Below are 15813 nucleotides of genomic sequence, written 5' to 3' on the forward strand. Positions count from 1 at the left end.
CGGCTCTTAATCTTAAAGTTAATCTAAGGTATCCCCTTTGCCTTAGCCCGTAAGGAAATTTCAAAGTACTTACTATTTTCTTGGTTCACGAATGAAAATACCGCGGAATTTTTTTTTTGATATTTTTGTTAGTTTAAATTACTTCTGTAGCAATTTTTATGGTCTTTATTTCGTTTTTTACTGTAAAAGAAGTTAGCGTGATACGAAGATAGAATTATTTAAACATTTCTAGTTAATATCAACGCGATTCAATTTCTCATTTTATAATTGGCGCAGTAAATCCTGGTTAAATCTTGTAAATATAAGACGATTACATCGCCTAGTAAGGCGGTAATTACACTGGTACTTGTTTTAATACGTTTCTACTTAAAATTATGGACGTAGTTAAATATTATCTCTATGTACAATGACTATGAGCATATTGAGCTAGTTGTAATGTGTGTGAATTTACATGACATAACATGTTTCCGTGAAATGGAAAGTGAATTATGGGTTTAAAACTAGATCGAAAGTGATTATTTACGTATCTATGACTAGGAAGGTATGCGAGAATGTCGCACGGGTATTGAATAAATTACACTTTTTATAAAACTTCTTATAAAGATAACCATAATATTGTTCTAATCGCTAGATAAAGTGTGCTATTTTGTAAATTAGACAACTGTTTCACTGTCAAAAACATTTTTATAATATATGAATAGTAATTCTAAACATGATACTTACGTTTTAATGTAACAACTGTCATATTGGAACGAACGTAAGTGACAATTTTGCCTATTCAAGTGGAAAAGTTAAATTAGGCAAATTGATGCATTCGTCAGCTGTCATTGTTAGATCCTGTACAAATGTTTACGATACGATTCAATCATAGTATCAATGAATAAACAAACACATATACAAAGACAAACCGAATTCTTCGCGCTCCGTTCATGCAGTTATCTCAATTGATTGTTATTAAAAATAATTTACAGAAAAATCGGAAAGTCCTTTGAAGTTAGAAACAAAATTGACATAAGTTTCTTTTTATATAGTCCAACAACTTAGTAGAGAGCCTATGTGGGGTTCTGGCGGATGTATACAAATTAAGAATTTCAAACATTTATGATTCGCAAGCTAAAACCATTGTCGGTGGCCTGTGTCATGCTGCTAATTTATTTTAGAAAATACTCAGAAATATGTATCATTATCCAGATAAATAGAGCATACAAAGGCTCTTTTAAGTTCTAAGACCAAAAATGATTTACACTCAGTATACTGCAGGTGGCAAATTGCATCTCTAAATACTTGATTTATTGATAATCTTGTTTAATTACCTATGCATTACCTTAAAGGCTGGTGTGAAATTTAATAGACGTTTACTCGTAAATTATAGTTGCCTCTTACTTTTTATTTATGTAAAAGAGGAAGTAAGCTTTCTGGAATTATTTTAATTAAATTACTGACTAATTGGCCCTAAGGTACTGTGTATCCGTCGATGCTTTCCCACGGCCTTATACTATTCTTAATTCTAATAGCATTGAAGAAATTAATATCGTCAAGAGCTGCTTTTAACTAGACAGCCAATTTGCGTTACTACTTAAAGTTTTAAATACTATTAAGATCCAATGTATATTTCATTTCAAAGATATCTTGCAATGATGTGAATGTTGCATTCATCAAATCAATATAATTTCCATTTCCTAATCAGTCATTTCCCATTACAATGAGAGAATTAGCTCTCACTATAGGCTATAGAGTACCCGTTACCATCTAAAGATTTTCTTGCTGCGAAGAGCCTTCCATAGTTGTAAAACACAATCATTAATACATAAACAGTAGCAGTACATACAAAATGCTCTCTCGCACGCTTCAAGCATGAACTGCCAACGGTGCCAAGTGAATCACAAGCCACAATGATTGCTACCATCATACCTTCGTACAGATTCGCTGGCAGCATTGCTTTACGCTTCAAATAACGCCATGAGCTTTCTCTTACCTACAGTAATCTTAGGCCTTTCTTATGTTTAAATTGCCTATGTTAATGCATCTGATATGACTAGACTGGATTATAATTGGTACTAAGAAAATATTCTTACGAAACTCTACGTTAAGTAATCTTCTTCACATCAAAGTTTTTTTGTAACGGACAAAATTTAATATGAAATGTGCATAACTTTTTTTTGTTTTGTGAGAGGCTAAAATTATTTAGCTATGATGGGTTTGATTTCCATATACAACAAATTTAAAGGGTATTGCTGTCCGCCTGTTACTCGTACTGTGCCTATATTTGGCAAATAAAGGCCTGATTTAAAGCAGCCTTTTAGAAACTCAAATGCGTTTCCAAAAATATACGGAGGTGACTACGAGTATGTACCTACGGAGTATACAGTTCTAAACTGTGATGGGAAATCTAATCGAATCGTTTTCAGTATTCACAAGGAGGCTTACTTAAGTAAACAGTGTTTGATGGCATCATGGTCCAAAGCTTTCTCCAGACGGTCGATATGACAAAATGCCATATAAAATGTACGCATATCAATAGTCAAGCGTTAACTGCATCGATAAATAAATTAATATCTATTGTGTTGCTTTCATCGCTCATTCTCTATTCAATGCGAGTTCCCTACGCATATGGGCTTGTACGATATTTAATTTCTCTCGTCCTTTGGAAAGCGCGTGGAAAGTGGTTCCGGAATATTTTGGACAATCGTTAAAATAGAAAGTTAATTAGTCATTTTGAATACACGTTACGTTTTATGTTTTGTAATGGTGTATCGTAATCGGGAAGTGTCCCTTTCGTTTCAGGGTAAGAAAATATAATATTTCTTGCAAGTTTTATGCAATAGTTCCTGACCGCACGGTAGAGTTTGCTTGAAACCACGTCCGGAGCAAACTTGGTGCAATTATCATAATATTATCATTATTGTTTTTGTCACCAGCTCATTGCAGCATAGACAACGACCACCATAGCTCCGTGATTCATTAAGATAGTTTAAAACACGCCACACGGCAACACGACTGCAACACTTTTAGATTAAGATGTCAACATCTAGGAAATTGCATTTAACATTGGTAAACCAGCTGGTCTGCGTTCTTTCGGCGCGAAAAGTAACTAGAAACTTCTAAAGAAAAATAAAAAGGCAAATAGGTGAGAAAAAGGGTTTAGAAAGAAAATATTTTCTATTCATTAAAGAAAACAAGTCAAAGACAGTAGGAAAAGGACATATATTTTTAAGTTAGTTATATTTGATCCCCGAACAATCTAGAATCTCATCAGCAATCCCGAGTACTTTACCACTTATTTCCTTCAAGTCTCCCTCCACCTTCAAATTCTTCTTCATCAGCACCATAGTCTTGATCACCAAACTTTGCTTACAAAGCTGAATCTTATTCGTTTCTTTACACTTTTTTATAGTTATTTTGAGTAAAGTGAGCCAGTTTAGTGTAAATGTCAGGAACTCCTGTGTCAAGTCCTGTGTTAGTTGGAAGTGTATCAGTGTGTGGGTCCAAGGCTGGGATGTTAGTAGTGCTATTAACTTGGTATCGTTTCTTGAGACTATCGCGTGCTTGAATATCGAGCTCAGGGTTTTCCAGCCGGCTGAAGATTGGTTTTTGGAATCCTAGTGTAAAAAATGTGTAGTGTTAAATTTTTTGAAGATACAATACAGAGAATTTGAAAATGTAGTCCATATAATGTGTATGTTTAAACGAAAGTTAGTATTGAAAAAAACTGTTCGACGTAAAAATAGGTGATAGCTCGGAGAATGTAGTTTTTCTTTTTGTAATTTTAAAAGAGTTTGTATTAAGAATATTGATGCTGAACACGTTTAACTGATTTCATTGGTCAATATAAATAACTAGATGACCCCTACTATAAATAATTCTCATGAGTTATCCTATCTGAAATGAACGGTCGTTGATGATATTGAGTACATATTTATTGCTTAAAAATTAAGTGACACTTACTCTACAACACAACATAAGCTGTATTCTAAACATCAGTGCTCTGAGCGCGTTACATTGCACGTTCACACTCGGATGTTCGGACACCTCGTAGGTCAGAGCCAGCGGTGAATGAGTACCAGTGTTTAGTACCATATAAACTAGTTGGAGTAAGGAAGCTCCTCGTTCAGATGCACTGTCTCGGCGTAAAGATTTTATTATTATGTGAGTTTGTATTTGGAGGATTGATTTTGGCTGCAAAAATGGTATGAAGGTTTCAGTTGCGAAGTAAATTAAGTAATTTTCTTTATAAAAATTAGTTCAAAGGAAGCAAGTCGCAGAGAAGACGTCCCACAGCGGCCAATAAATTGCGTGTTTTTTCCTTATTAACAGTATATTTTTCTCGAAGCTTTCTCTTGTGATTTTGTTTACGGTGAAACACCTGTTTCAAATTCCGTAGCTATGTAATTTATTGTTGGGATATCATAAGGTATGTATGTACCAATATTGAACCAGCTTTTCCTGCCACTTTGTAGAAAAAAATCCTTTACGAGTATGAACGGCTATTACCGCTTACCTGATAGTTATTCTTAGCGAAGTAGTGTATAACGTAGGAGAGTAACTGAAGGGCGGAACACGCCGCCCTATCATCACTGCTATCAGCTGAGGCTAACACGGCTTGAAGGAATCCCGTGCGGTTTGTGTATGTTAACAAAACTAGTAGACGACAAACAAATGAGAAATAAACAACATAGAACAATTGGTGATACTTTTTGGTAAAGATTGTATAATAAAATATTTTAAGGGAAGCGCTAGTTTGGTAACACGCTTCGTAAAAAACCTTTGACATGGTTGTACATGTATATATCTCGGATTCATTTATTTGTGTTTTGTTACTTTCTATAAATTTTAGACTTTTTTAGCTTAGAGCAAGAAATTACCAAAAAACTGCAAAAAATCTTTAAACATTCCAATCTGATTGAGAAGGGATATCAAGAACAAAATGATGCATATAAACTGGTTTCATAATTGTCACACTCACCTCTATTATCATTTTGGTTGTTAGCCAAACTCAACAAATATAATGCCAGTTTCAAGCACACGTATTGATAATGATGAACACTTTCTTCTGAATGTTCTGTAGTATTCTTAGAAAATATTGCTGTTATTAGTACGGCTGTTTTGAGGCAAACTAGAGGATCTATATCTTCGGGAGGTAAGGAGGTTGCTAGTTCTAAGAAATAGCAAATGTTTTTATCTGAAAGAAAGGTAGTTTTATGAAATACAAGTAAGTAGTTAAGTATTTAGGCTCGTTTGTATATAATATAAGTATATTGGCACTCAACATTCGAAAAAAAAAAAACTCTTCTGCTGTTACTGCCGATACTACTGAGCGCAGAAAGTTAAAATTTGTTGTGAAGATTTCTTAGGAAGTGTAGAGGCAGGCGTTAAAAAAGGATTTTTCAAAATTCCACCCCGAAGGGAGTGAAATTCTACACGGGCAAAGCTGCGGCCGGAAAGCTAGTATTGAATAAAATTGTATTCTACTTAGATTCTCTTACCGATCTGAAATTCTGCATCAATCAGTACTTTGGAAAGGACACTGGGCAGCATTGACCAGATCAGTACTGCGAAGTCCTGCCTAGAACTATCATCTTCATCTTCAAGATAATTATGTAGGGCTTCCATACAATTCTCTACAATCGTCCTGTCTGTATTTTGTATGAGAATGTTTAGGAGTAGCTCCCATACTGCGGGTTGGGTTGTGAGGTCGGAAGGTAGAGCGTCTTCGGATTTAAACCATTGGGAAAGCTAAAATAATTTCATTTTAATGTGTCAAAATAAGATGAACTTATTTAATAGTCTATTCAGATCATTTTACAGAAAATAAAGGGCTTATTTAAAAACTTAGTGTGGACTTCATTAAATAAAGAGGCGATTTGTTTCCGTCGTCAGATAAATTTATTACACCAATGATGTTTACGTTTTAATTAAAATCCGTTAATTACTGTCAAGTCTCAAATAAAAAAAACATAAAATGAAAGCCGACGTGACCAATCATAATCATGAAATAGATAATTTGTAAATCAACAAAGGTCCTAAAAGAAAAATAATTTAATATAGACTTACGATATGCATTCGAACGCAATTAGAAATCCTTTGCGAAGTAAATGCCCACAGTAATATCGCTGGGTTATGCGTATAATACACTGAAGGGTCTGGATATAACATTGTTACAAGACGATCAGTTGCTTTTTCTAGGTACACTCGCTCATCGAGAGATTTTAGTGAGCCGTTCGATACGGTTGACATCTGTTGAAATTGAAAGTAGCGCCTTAGTACGATTTTGTTTAATAAAGACAGGTTTTTATTATTAAATTAGGCAAATATAGGTAACACAGTTTTTTTTCCACCAGTTTATCGTCCCACAACTGGGCACACGCTTTTCCTTCCGAAATTCTCTATCTTGAGTAATCTCCCTCCACATCGGAAATTTGTATCAAGATTTATATAGAAGGAAGAAGATATTTTAGAAATTGATATTAATACTTTTAATCCTTTAGTGTCCTACAACAGTTTGATATTAATACTTTTAATCCTTTAGTGTCCTACAACAGTTGATAAAACATAAAGGAAGTGGGTATTTACAGCAAACACAAGCCACAAAGCTTTGATAATATACGAAGGAGGCTTGAATGATTTCGGCAGCTTCAAAATATGTTCGACCAAGTATGGGAGTAGTGGCGCTGTTGCTTCTTCAGGACTGTTTGATGCAAAGGTAAGTCAAATTAGATATTTTTAATAAAACTTTTCCTCGGAAAATTTCACAGAAAATCTATACTAATATTATAAAGCTGAAGAGTTTGTTTGTTTGTTTGTTTGAACGCGCTAATCTCGGGAACTACTGGTCCGATTTGAAAAAATCTTTCAGTGTTAGATAGCCCATTTATCGAGGAAGGCTTTAGGCTATATATCATCACGCTACGACCAATAGGAGCAGAGTACCAGTGAAAAATGTTACAAAAACGGGGAAAATTATGATTCTCTTATGTGACGCAAGCGAAGTTGCGCGGGTCAGCTAGTAACAAATAAAAAGAGAAATAGAATATTATGGTAATAGGCCACAGTACTTAAAGTAAAATAAAACCATACTTTTCTGAAGATTGACAGTAGAAATAAATATAAATGAGCAGACTATAGGGCTGGCCTTTCTGTAACTGAGAGCCGATACTATGAGGTCTCTCTACTCCATACTGCAGTTCTACTAGACCCATCTGAAAGAAAACCTCCCTTTGGTTATAAGGTTTTATTAGCACATTGAACGGCGCCAAAATTGAGTAGGTACTTCTAGTTAAGAAAACTTTGTTCTACAACAAGACGGATCGAGAGTTTTAAAATCATCAAGGTAGATTACTTGATACGTGTATTATATTTCGTTACTTACGTGAATGTCATTAGCTCTAGAATCACTGTCGGAGTGCACATCGTTAACATTTAAATATTTATCAGCAAGCACTTTCAGCATCTCTCCTAAAACTAAAGTGCTGACTTTACGAACTGACACGTCGTTTCTGAAAATATCACATATGTTTACCTACTTGTTGACTGAGAGCATTTTATACATTTTTGGGTAAAAGATGTTACATTCCTAACACCATAGGCTACGATTAAAACTTTAATCTTTGAAAAACAAATGTGAAATCGGTAACACAAACCTGTATGGTATATGCAATCGTTATGTGGCTTAATGACTTTTAAAGAAAAACCCGTGTTTAGAACTCGGACAATTCGTGCTGGTTAATAAAATGTTTGGTACAAACTCACCTGCTTATCTGACTCTGCGGCAACATAGTAAGATATCCCTTAGAGAACATCATATCACAGAATTCTGGTAAACATTCTCTATTCATGTTGTCGTAGAAGAATTTTAGTAGAAGTTTCAAGAATACAGCGTATTCTTCCGTCGAGATCTCGCTTTGATGCTCCTGATTTTGTTCAATCATGACTCAATTATCTTATTAATAACCAACTTAACGCAAACTAAACAGCCACTGTATTCAAATCAACGTTAAATTTATTTTTTCAACCAAAATGCATATTTTCTTTTTTGGTCACATTTGGCGGATGAAAACCACAACCATGGCCAGAAATATTCCAAATAAGAAGAAAAATCAACGGATAAATAAATAAAGATCCTCTGAAAGATGTTTGAAAAACACATAATGTCTGAGAAATACGTTTATTCTACTTACCTTAGTGAAGACCACAAGTTCAGAAACAACAGCTCTAACAGATTCCTCCAATTGGGAGGCAGATTCTTTAATTGCATTCATTTCATGATCATCAGTCAATATTTTGTGAACGAAGTCTGCCTTCTGATTGCCTTTACGAAGCAGTCTTGTTAAACTATAATCACAGTAGTTACACACAGTAGTTTCTAGTTAACTTTAGTCTTCATTCAATATTTGCCCAAAGTTTCGGTAATGAGCTGATATGTGGAATTAAATTGTAGATACTTCATACAGTACTACCTACGTCTTTGATTATATCAAGTCTGATGTAATAATAATATATGTATGTAAAAGTAATAGATTCACTTTCTCACAGAGTAAAAAAGGCTTTGGAAAGATCTAGGCTGGTCTTAAGGTGAATGATAATATTTTATCACGCAATATATTTCTCATGGTTTATTAGTTTAGAAGTTCATTATAGGTGTATTAAAAGTCCATTACACAATCGATTGAGAGTACAAATGTTACGAAGGCCTGAAGAAGCCAGAAACTAAAAAACAGAAGTATTTTTTCTACCCTAGTCAGACCAGAGCTTTCCGTAAATTGTCTTATATATGGAGTTTTATTATTTAAAGCTACAGATAAACTCACCCAAAAACATCCATCCCAATCTGACAAATAACAACATAGAACATTCCAGAAACTCCGCCGTTGCCCACCAGAATAGAATGGTTCAAGGCTCCCATGAGAAGAGCGAACCATTTCTTCAAAACTTCCAGCAAAGCAGTAGCCGTACTAAGCGTGATGGTTAAATTCTCTGGCTGGTATGATATCAAAGAGTGGAGTACTAAAGCGCTTGAAAGAATCGTGTTGGGGTTTGTAGAAATATGCGTAGAGAGAGCGTTTAGACAGGCAAGGAGTTGTACAGCGCTGTATGCGCTTTGATGGGATAGTGCTGATGTTGTCTTGTGAGCTGATACGCTGTGGATAAAGTAGTTATATTGTAGCGATCTTACTAATAAACGTACTGTAAGCAGGTTATTAATACAGTGCTTTGTCTTTTTCTCTCAGAAATTTCATAAACTGTTTCAAAATTGATTAAACGTGACGTTTAGTAGTAAGACAGTAAGTATCGATGAGCAGTGATAACAGAGTGGTCTTTACTAAGCATTTGCTTTCCACGCCAGTAATCGAGAGTTAGAAGTTTTTAACCCGTGGCAGCATACCAAAGATGCTCCGAAGTTATGTGTGTATTAAAAATAATTATCACTAAACAGTGACTCATATCAAATGCGTCAATCTAGACTGAAGATTCTTGGTAATGCGCCCATTTCGGTAGGTACCTAAATCAATCAAAAATAATTGTTGCGTCAATACTTTGAATAGCGCTACCTGATACACGTGCCATTTGATGGCTTCACAAACCACGTAAATTTACATTTCTATAAACGAGTTATGATTGGGAGCCATCAACCCATTCCAATAAGAAAGTAGCTTCGAAAAATATTCTTACCCATTTAACAGATCACAAAGGAAATGCAAGCAGGCTTCCACAGGTTGCCTTGAACCACTACTTGCATAGTGCGCAAGAGCTCTTAGCACAGCAGTCATAGAATGTGCCGCGTGTTCGTCCACGAAGAATTGACGAGACCGCCATAGTAAACGCAAGCAAGTTAGAATTGACCTGGAACAACGAAAAAAGTATTATTTCACAAAGACAAATCGATACTACTACAACTTTAAGTTACTAAGTATTCACTATAAATATTTAATATCGGCCAAGGACTGGCAGGTAAAGTAGCCGCAATCTACAATTAAAATCATGGCGCTGTTGCTAGTTCGATAGTTAAAGTTCTTATATAATGGAGCCTTACCTGAACAGCGCAAAATCTAAATTCGAAGTTGCTTCACACAAAAATACAGTTATATCGTTATCGAGCAAGTACTCGGCCATCTGAATCCCTTCATTCGAGTTCTTGTTGTACCGGCTAATAACTTCTATCAGATAACCACAGGCTTTATTCTGCGCGGCTGTATCACGGGATGTTAGCAATTTCTTTATATCCGTTAAAGCATTTTGTCGCCCACTGGGATTGTAAGTCCGACTAAAGTTTGCATTTATCAAACTATACATTTTAGTTTTTCAAAATTAACGGCAGTTTATATTCAACTCGAATGATTTAAAATTCCCGCTCGGTATATTTTTTTTTTATAAAATTAGGCCAATGCATTGATCGTATGTCGATGTGCCTTTAATTTTGTATAGATATCGGTAAAATACCATAAAATTGTTATCTATTATTAACCACTTAATAAGATATGATCGTATTCGGAATGTGCGTTATTAGTTTCTAAAAAAAAACATGTTAAAAGTATAAAACAAAAAAAAATATGTCTGCGCCGAGTGGATCGAGGAAAGTTGATTATTTTTACTTGTTGTAACGAACACTATAGTTTGCAGTTGACAGGTGGCAACATTACTTATAGCTGTCATTCTCATCTGGTTGCTCTTCGAGGCGATCGTTGAGAACTTTATTTTTGATTATTTTGGATTTATTGTTTGATTTAGCAAATTGTTGATTGTTTAGTAACAACGTCCGACCATATCATTAATAGGGTTACAATGGTGAGTAGTGGAGTGCACGTTCTCGTTGAAAAGTGATTGTATTGCGCACCATGCGTGAGCCTTGATGTTGTGCCTTTCGTTAATTGTATGATTATTCTGGTTATTTCGGCAGTCGGTGATCGAATTCCTGAAGGACCTCCCGTCGTACGACGAACACAACTTCACATTATTTAATACGGATCATGGGATACGAAATTGTTCGAAAAGACCGTCGATATATTTACCAACTAAGGAAATACCATCTGAACAAAGTTGAGTAAACGATTCTATTTTATTTATAGAATAGACCTTATTCGTGTTAAGTGGAAAGTTATAATCAATTATTGACTTGTGTTTATGTTCTACACTCGTAATTTAACGGCGTTTATTTCGTTTTCAGTAATCGTCACAGAGAAAACAAATATACTGTTAAGATATCTACATCAGCAATGGGAGAAAAAGGTAAATATTCCTTCTTTTTCATCTGCATTAAGAAAAAGAGTTGTAATTTTCTAACTAACCTGAATGACTTACTTATTTCTTAATTTGATTCGAGTTTAACATTGGTCAATCATATTAAGGCAATGACCCTTAATAATTGTAACTTTATTTAGAGGTCATTTCGATTTCCAGGTAGGGGATACATTTATAAACTTATCTGAATATTTTATGCAAATTCTAATGTAGGTTTACCTAAGTGGATTGTAGTTGCTATTAGAATTGTTTTAAAAGTAGAATGGGGGTATTTCAAAGACAATAGTACATTATTTTATATATTGACCTATATTACCAAATTAACCAATATTAACTTGTATCTTATCACATAAGAATAACACAGATAAACTTAATATTCACAAGTAATATGTTTTCTGTTGTTAAGACTGTCTATAGCAGGAGCTGAGCTTTGTTATAACCTGATAGATTATTATTACAAAATTACTTACATTCTGTGTACTGTAATTTCAGAACAACAATTCACCCAAGAAGCGTGACCAGAGCCACATTGAACAAAATGGTGACGACAGCAGATCTCGCAAAAGGCCATGTCTCAACTCCCCTCTCAACTGAAGATCTGCCTTTGGACCAGCAGTTAGTTTGTGCTTCAGTTATAGACTTTACAGAGTGTACGGCATTTTTGTATTGATATTTGTATTCCACATTTTTAGGTCAAATTATACATTGATTATTGAAACTCATTGGTCTCATGTATTTTGGGAAGAAATTACCTTCAAATCACAGTCAAGTGCCATTACATTACAAATCTTTGGATCTTTAGTATCTTAACAATATGGCTAGAATGTATGTTTCAGTGGAAAATTGAAAATCAAAGTATGAATTATATTCATTCCATGTTTATTATTAAGTTTTTTTTAATGCAATAATCTCTATGAACATTTTCACATATTTGCATCTAGTAACACTGGTAGCATAAAGTTAACAATAGAGTATAAAATACCTAAATTAAGAATGTGTTCAGTAATTTAAGCGCTTGAAGAGCAGATCTTCTGTTTTGCAATGCAGTAATTGGAGGTCCCTATAAAGAGTATCAATATTGTGAAATTATGTTAGAGCCAAGTAACAATTATGTTTTGTAAAATGTCCACTTGCTATAACTTGGCTTACCCTTCTATTTACAATTTGTATGTATATGAGAAGCTTGAAATATGGATGTAACATAATATTGATTATAATAAAGACAACTCATGGTCCAGGAAAAACCTAAACAAGTGATAAGGAAAAGCCTAATGAATCACAGGAGATAAATGAATCTAATGTTTCTATGTTGTTACACACATTGCATATTATTTTGTCATTAGTGCTTTATCACTTATTGATAATAAGCTAATTAGTGGTGCAGAGTAAAATCCAAGTTTGTTTGATGTGTCATAGAAGATCATAGACATTACAAACAATTTGTTTATTGAAGGGGTAGGCCATGTCAATAGAATGGTCAACTACAAACAACTAGCATTATTCAAATAGAGATAATTAAAACATGAAGGCATTACTAATTTCATTATAATGAATATTGACCTACGGAGAATCAGAAAGGTATGCTGCATTCCCATGCAGTTTGAAAGGTACTGAATGTACCGTGCCATGCATAAAGTAGGCTATAACTTTTTAATATTTTGTTAAGTACCTATTTTTTTTTAAATTAATTTTCTTGATTCTTTGGCATACTGCAGTTTCCGTGTGTCGTTACATATCATGGCGGCTACTTGCCCAAGATATTAGTCTTGAATATTTTGTGAATTTGAATATTATTTATTGATTGAGAATATGGTCTACGAATGAGTACCTAGTTCGTATTTTAATTACACGAAAAGTGTACTTCTTATGTTGTAAGTTTGTGGTTTGAATCTTGGAAGTCCTATTTTAAATTGATCAGTTAGAAGAAGCGCGCACCTAAATAGGTTTCGTACTTTGAGACAATGCTTTATCGTGAATAGATTTTAAGTCAAAATATTTCTAACCATCAGGTTCTTATCTTTGTTTGTATGTGTTGCTGATATATTGGAACACCATGCTATGATAGCATTACTACTCTGCTGGAAAATTACTGATTTATTCAATCATACCCACTATCTTTAGATTTTATCCTCTTCTTTAGTGTCACAAAGCATTAAGTAATTCTATCCTAATAGCTTACTATTGTTTATGATAATTGACAGTGCATTGTAATGTAACAGATTTGTCGAGTTTTATTGTAATCAACTTTAAGCTTGGCTTGAGGTATGAGAGCCAATATCCATTGTTTCCAAACTGGTGAATAAAAATATTAATATTATTGGGAGTTTTATTTCCAATATTATTTTGTAACTAACAAGCTGCAAAATGGCTAGGTGGTAGTGGATCTGGAAAACATAGAACTTAACACCAGTAGGTAACATTTTGAAGAATGCTTAATAAACAATACTGCTACATCTGAGGAACCTATAAAATAGTGAGCCGTTTGTTATTAATAAGTGAATTAAGTATTCTTCAAACATGATGGTTAGGTTTCCTGGGCTTTTTCCGCACTTAGCCTCCTAATTGGGCCTTTGTGCGTCTATGGTTATCTTAATAGCTAGTAGCTGTAAAGATTTAAGGGTGAAAATCTTAAGGCAGATTTATCTACCATTTTCAGTAATACGTTTGATGAATGCTCATAACAGTTGGTTTCACTGATTGCAATGTGGGCTCCACATGTAACCTAATGTTTTAAATAATTTTCGATTACTATATTAAAACAAGAATGACTAAGTGGGGTCAGTATATAAATAAAACCACAATATGTTGACTGAAAAATAACTTTATTCTAATAATTATTATACTTATCTCACAATTTGCAGAAACATTCCACAAGCTGCAAACAATAGGTTATGTGTACCTAATGGAATTATTCTCTTACTCTCATAATGATACCTTATCTAAAATTATAAACACCAAATAGTCACTAGATCAAGTTTCCTAAAAGCTTTCTTACATCAATTTTAATATTAAAATTGTAGCTTGTTATGTATCTCACAAGAAAACAATGGAAACTAAGATCAAACAAACTAAAGTACTTAAAATCAATTTATGTAATAAATTCAAAATAAAATTTTTAAATTTATCTAGCCCTTACATCCAGCCAATGTTTAGAAGTCAGTATGTAGAGTTATAAAAATCTGTAATGTCTCAAACTGAATTTATTTAATCTTTAGCTGGCACTTCAATGACTCGGGGCTTGTCAATGATGCGGGCAGTACGGTTTCCTTTCTCAACAATTCCAATGATCCATGCCTGGTAACCTTCCTGCTTTTCAATATCTTTACAATATGCTGCAGCTTGTTCACGAGGGAGGCAGATGAGTAGTCCACCAGACGTCTCGGGGGCATGTCCTTGCAACAACTGGAACATATTACCACATGCCTTGGCTACTGCAGCCATCTTCGCAATCACTGGCAGGTTATGAATAACAAATGAAACCTCATTCTTCTGATGTGAGGCTAAGTTCTGTGCATGACCAAGCAGTCCAAATCCAGTAACATCTGTAGAACCATGGGCATTGTACTTATGCATGAGACGTGCTGCAATGCGGTTCAGTCTGCTCATAGAATCCATTGCACGGTGATACGCCTTGCGTACATCCTCTTCAGATACCACCAACTTGATCCTGTTCCAGCGTTCAGGTTGATCAAGCCACTGATGAGCATTTACAGCTACTTGGGTGCCAAGAGGCTTCGTTAACACGAGCACGTCGCCCATGACAGCGTTATCCGGTACTATGTATTCATTGGGTTGACAAATAGTCGTAGCCACCCCTCCAATTGCACACCAAGGGTTGATGACCGTCTGTCCGCCAGTAACAGACGTGCCAGCCTCTAGGGCAGAGTCTTTGAATCCACGCATTATAAGAGGAATCACAACATCCCGCTCTTTTTCAGTCATCTTTGTTGACACACCAAGTAGCATGAGCATATTATCACATTCAGTCACTCCCATCGCGTACAAGTCGCTTAGAACATTAGCACACGCAATCTTTCCCATCATATAGGGATCGTCCACGAGTGGATAGAAAAAGTCAGTCGTTTGCACCAAACAAAGGCCTCCATGCCTGAGCGGCGTTACCGAGCAATCCAAGCCGATGCCGATACGCGGGATAGCCACATGCATGAACTCATCTTGCTGAGAGTAGTCCTGTTGTAGAGATTCCACAAGTTTACCCAACACATCTTGGGGAACTTTGCAGCTTCTTCCTTTTAGGTCCGCAAATCGTGTCAATCGAAAACTCGCTTCCAAATCGTGAGCCACCGGGTCGAATGGCCGACGCAGAGCCAGTGTATTAGGGTTACCGGCCATCTCCAATTGTGCCGCAGCTAAAGTGTCTTGTGCTACACTTGATTGGTAGGACATTTTAAACGAAACAAAACAATATTATGGCTTTACTGAAGGTATTTCGGGTCAAAATGCGGAAACCCGACACGCCGCCAAGTGACGCTTGCAAAATGGCGTCTCCGTTACAAAGAGAAAATGGCAGAAAAAATTACATTTAGATGCGCTTCTCTGATTGGCAATAATAATACGTAA

The 15813-nt window shown here is 35.1% G+C and overlaps 3 protein-coding genes across 3 annotated transcripts; 1 reads left to right on the forward strand and 2 right to left on the reverse strand.

The window, feature by feature from the left end:
- Positions 1–3215: 3215 nt before the first annotated feature.
- Positions 3216–10287, reverse strand: LOC142980201 (uncharacterized). Its single transcript, XM_076125536.1, has 14 exons — positions 10028–10287; positions 9667–9837; positions 8805–9134; positions 8175–8328; positions 7747–7907; positions 7367–7493; positions 7075–7196; positions 6571–6685; positions 6052–6234; positions 5484–5733; positions 4964–5179; positions 4499–4638; positions 3946–4176; positions 3216–3599 (listed from the first exon to the last, which is right to left on the reverse strand). The coding sequence occupies exons 1-14, from the start codon at positions 10285–10287 to the stop codon at positions 3216–3218; spliced, it is 2844 nt and encodes a 947-aa protein (XP_075981651.1).
- A 332-nt stretch (positions 10288–10619) lies between these two features.
- LOC142979975 (DET1- and DDB1-associated protein 1) lies at positions 10620–13549 on the forward strand. The gene is made up of 4 exons (XM_076125223.1): positions 10620–10779; positions 10892–11030; positions 11159–11220; positions 11725–13549. Exons 1-4 carry the CDS (start codon positions 10777–10779, stop codon positions 11824–11826), a joined length of 306 nt encoding a protein of 101 aa, XP_075981338.1. The 5' UTR covers positions 10620–10776; the 3' UTR covers positions 11827–13549.
- Positions 13550–14035: 486 nt separating this feature from the next.
- Sps1 (inactive selenide, water dikinase) lies at positions 14036–15752 on the reverse strand. The gene has a single exon (XM_076125006.1). It carries the CDS (start codon positions 15637–15639, stop codon positions 14437–14439), a length of 1203 nt encoding a protein of 400 aa, XP_075981121.1. The 5' UTR covers positions 15640–15752; the 3' UTR covers positions 14036–14436.
- Between the last annotated feature and the right edge of the window lie 61 nt (positions 15753–15813).

Source organism: Anticarsia gemmatalis, chromosome 17 (genome assembly GCF_050436995.1).
Source record: "Anticarsia gemmatalis isolate Benzon Research Colony breed Stoneville strain chromosome 17, ilAntGemm2 primary, whole genome shotgun sequence".
Classification (NCBI taxonomy): Eukaryota; Metazoa; Arthropoda; class Insecta; order Lepidoptera; family Erebidae; genus Anticarsia; species Anticarsia gemmatalis.

Coding starts and splice junctions, on each gene's coding strand:
- Sps1 (XM_076125006.1), bottom strand. CDS start 15,639: ATGTCCTACCAATCAAGTGTAGCACAAGACACTTTAGCTGCGGCACAA.
- LOC142979975 (XM_076125223.1), top strand. Junction 11,031..11,158: donor GGAAATACCATCTGAACAAA/GTTGAGTAAACG, acceptor TTTCGTTTTCAG/TAATCGTCACAGAGAAAACA. Junction 11,221..11,724: donor ATCAGCAATGGGAGAAAAAG/GTAAATATTCCT, acceptor CTGTAATTTCAG/AACAACAATTCACCCAAGAA.
- LOC142980201 (XM_076125536.1), bottom strand. CDS start 10,287: ATGTATAGTTTGATAAATGCAAACTTTAGTCGGACTTACAATCCCAGT. Junction 9,838..10,027: donor TTAGATTTTGCGCTGTTCAG/GTAAGGCTCCAT, acceptor TCGTTGTTCCAG/GTCAATTCTAACTTGCTTGC. Junction 6,686..7,074: donor TACTGTCAATCTTCAGAAAA/GTATGGTTTTAT, acceptor TGCATCAAACAG/TCCTGAAGAAGCAACAGCGC.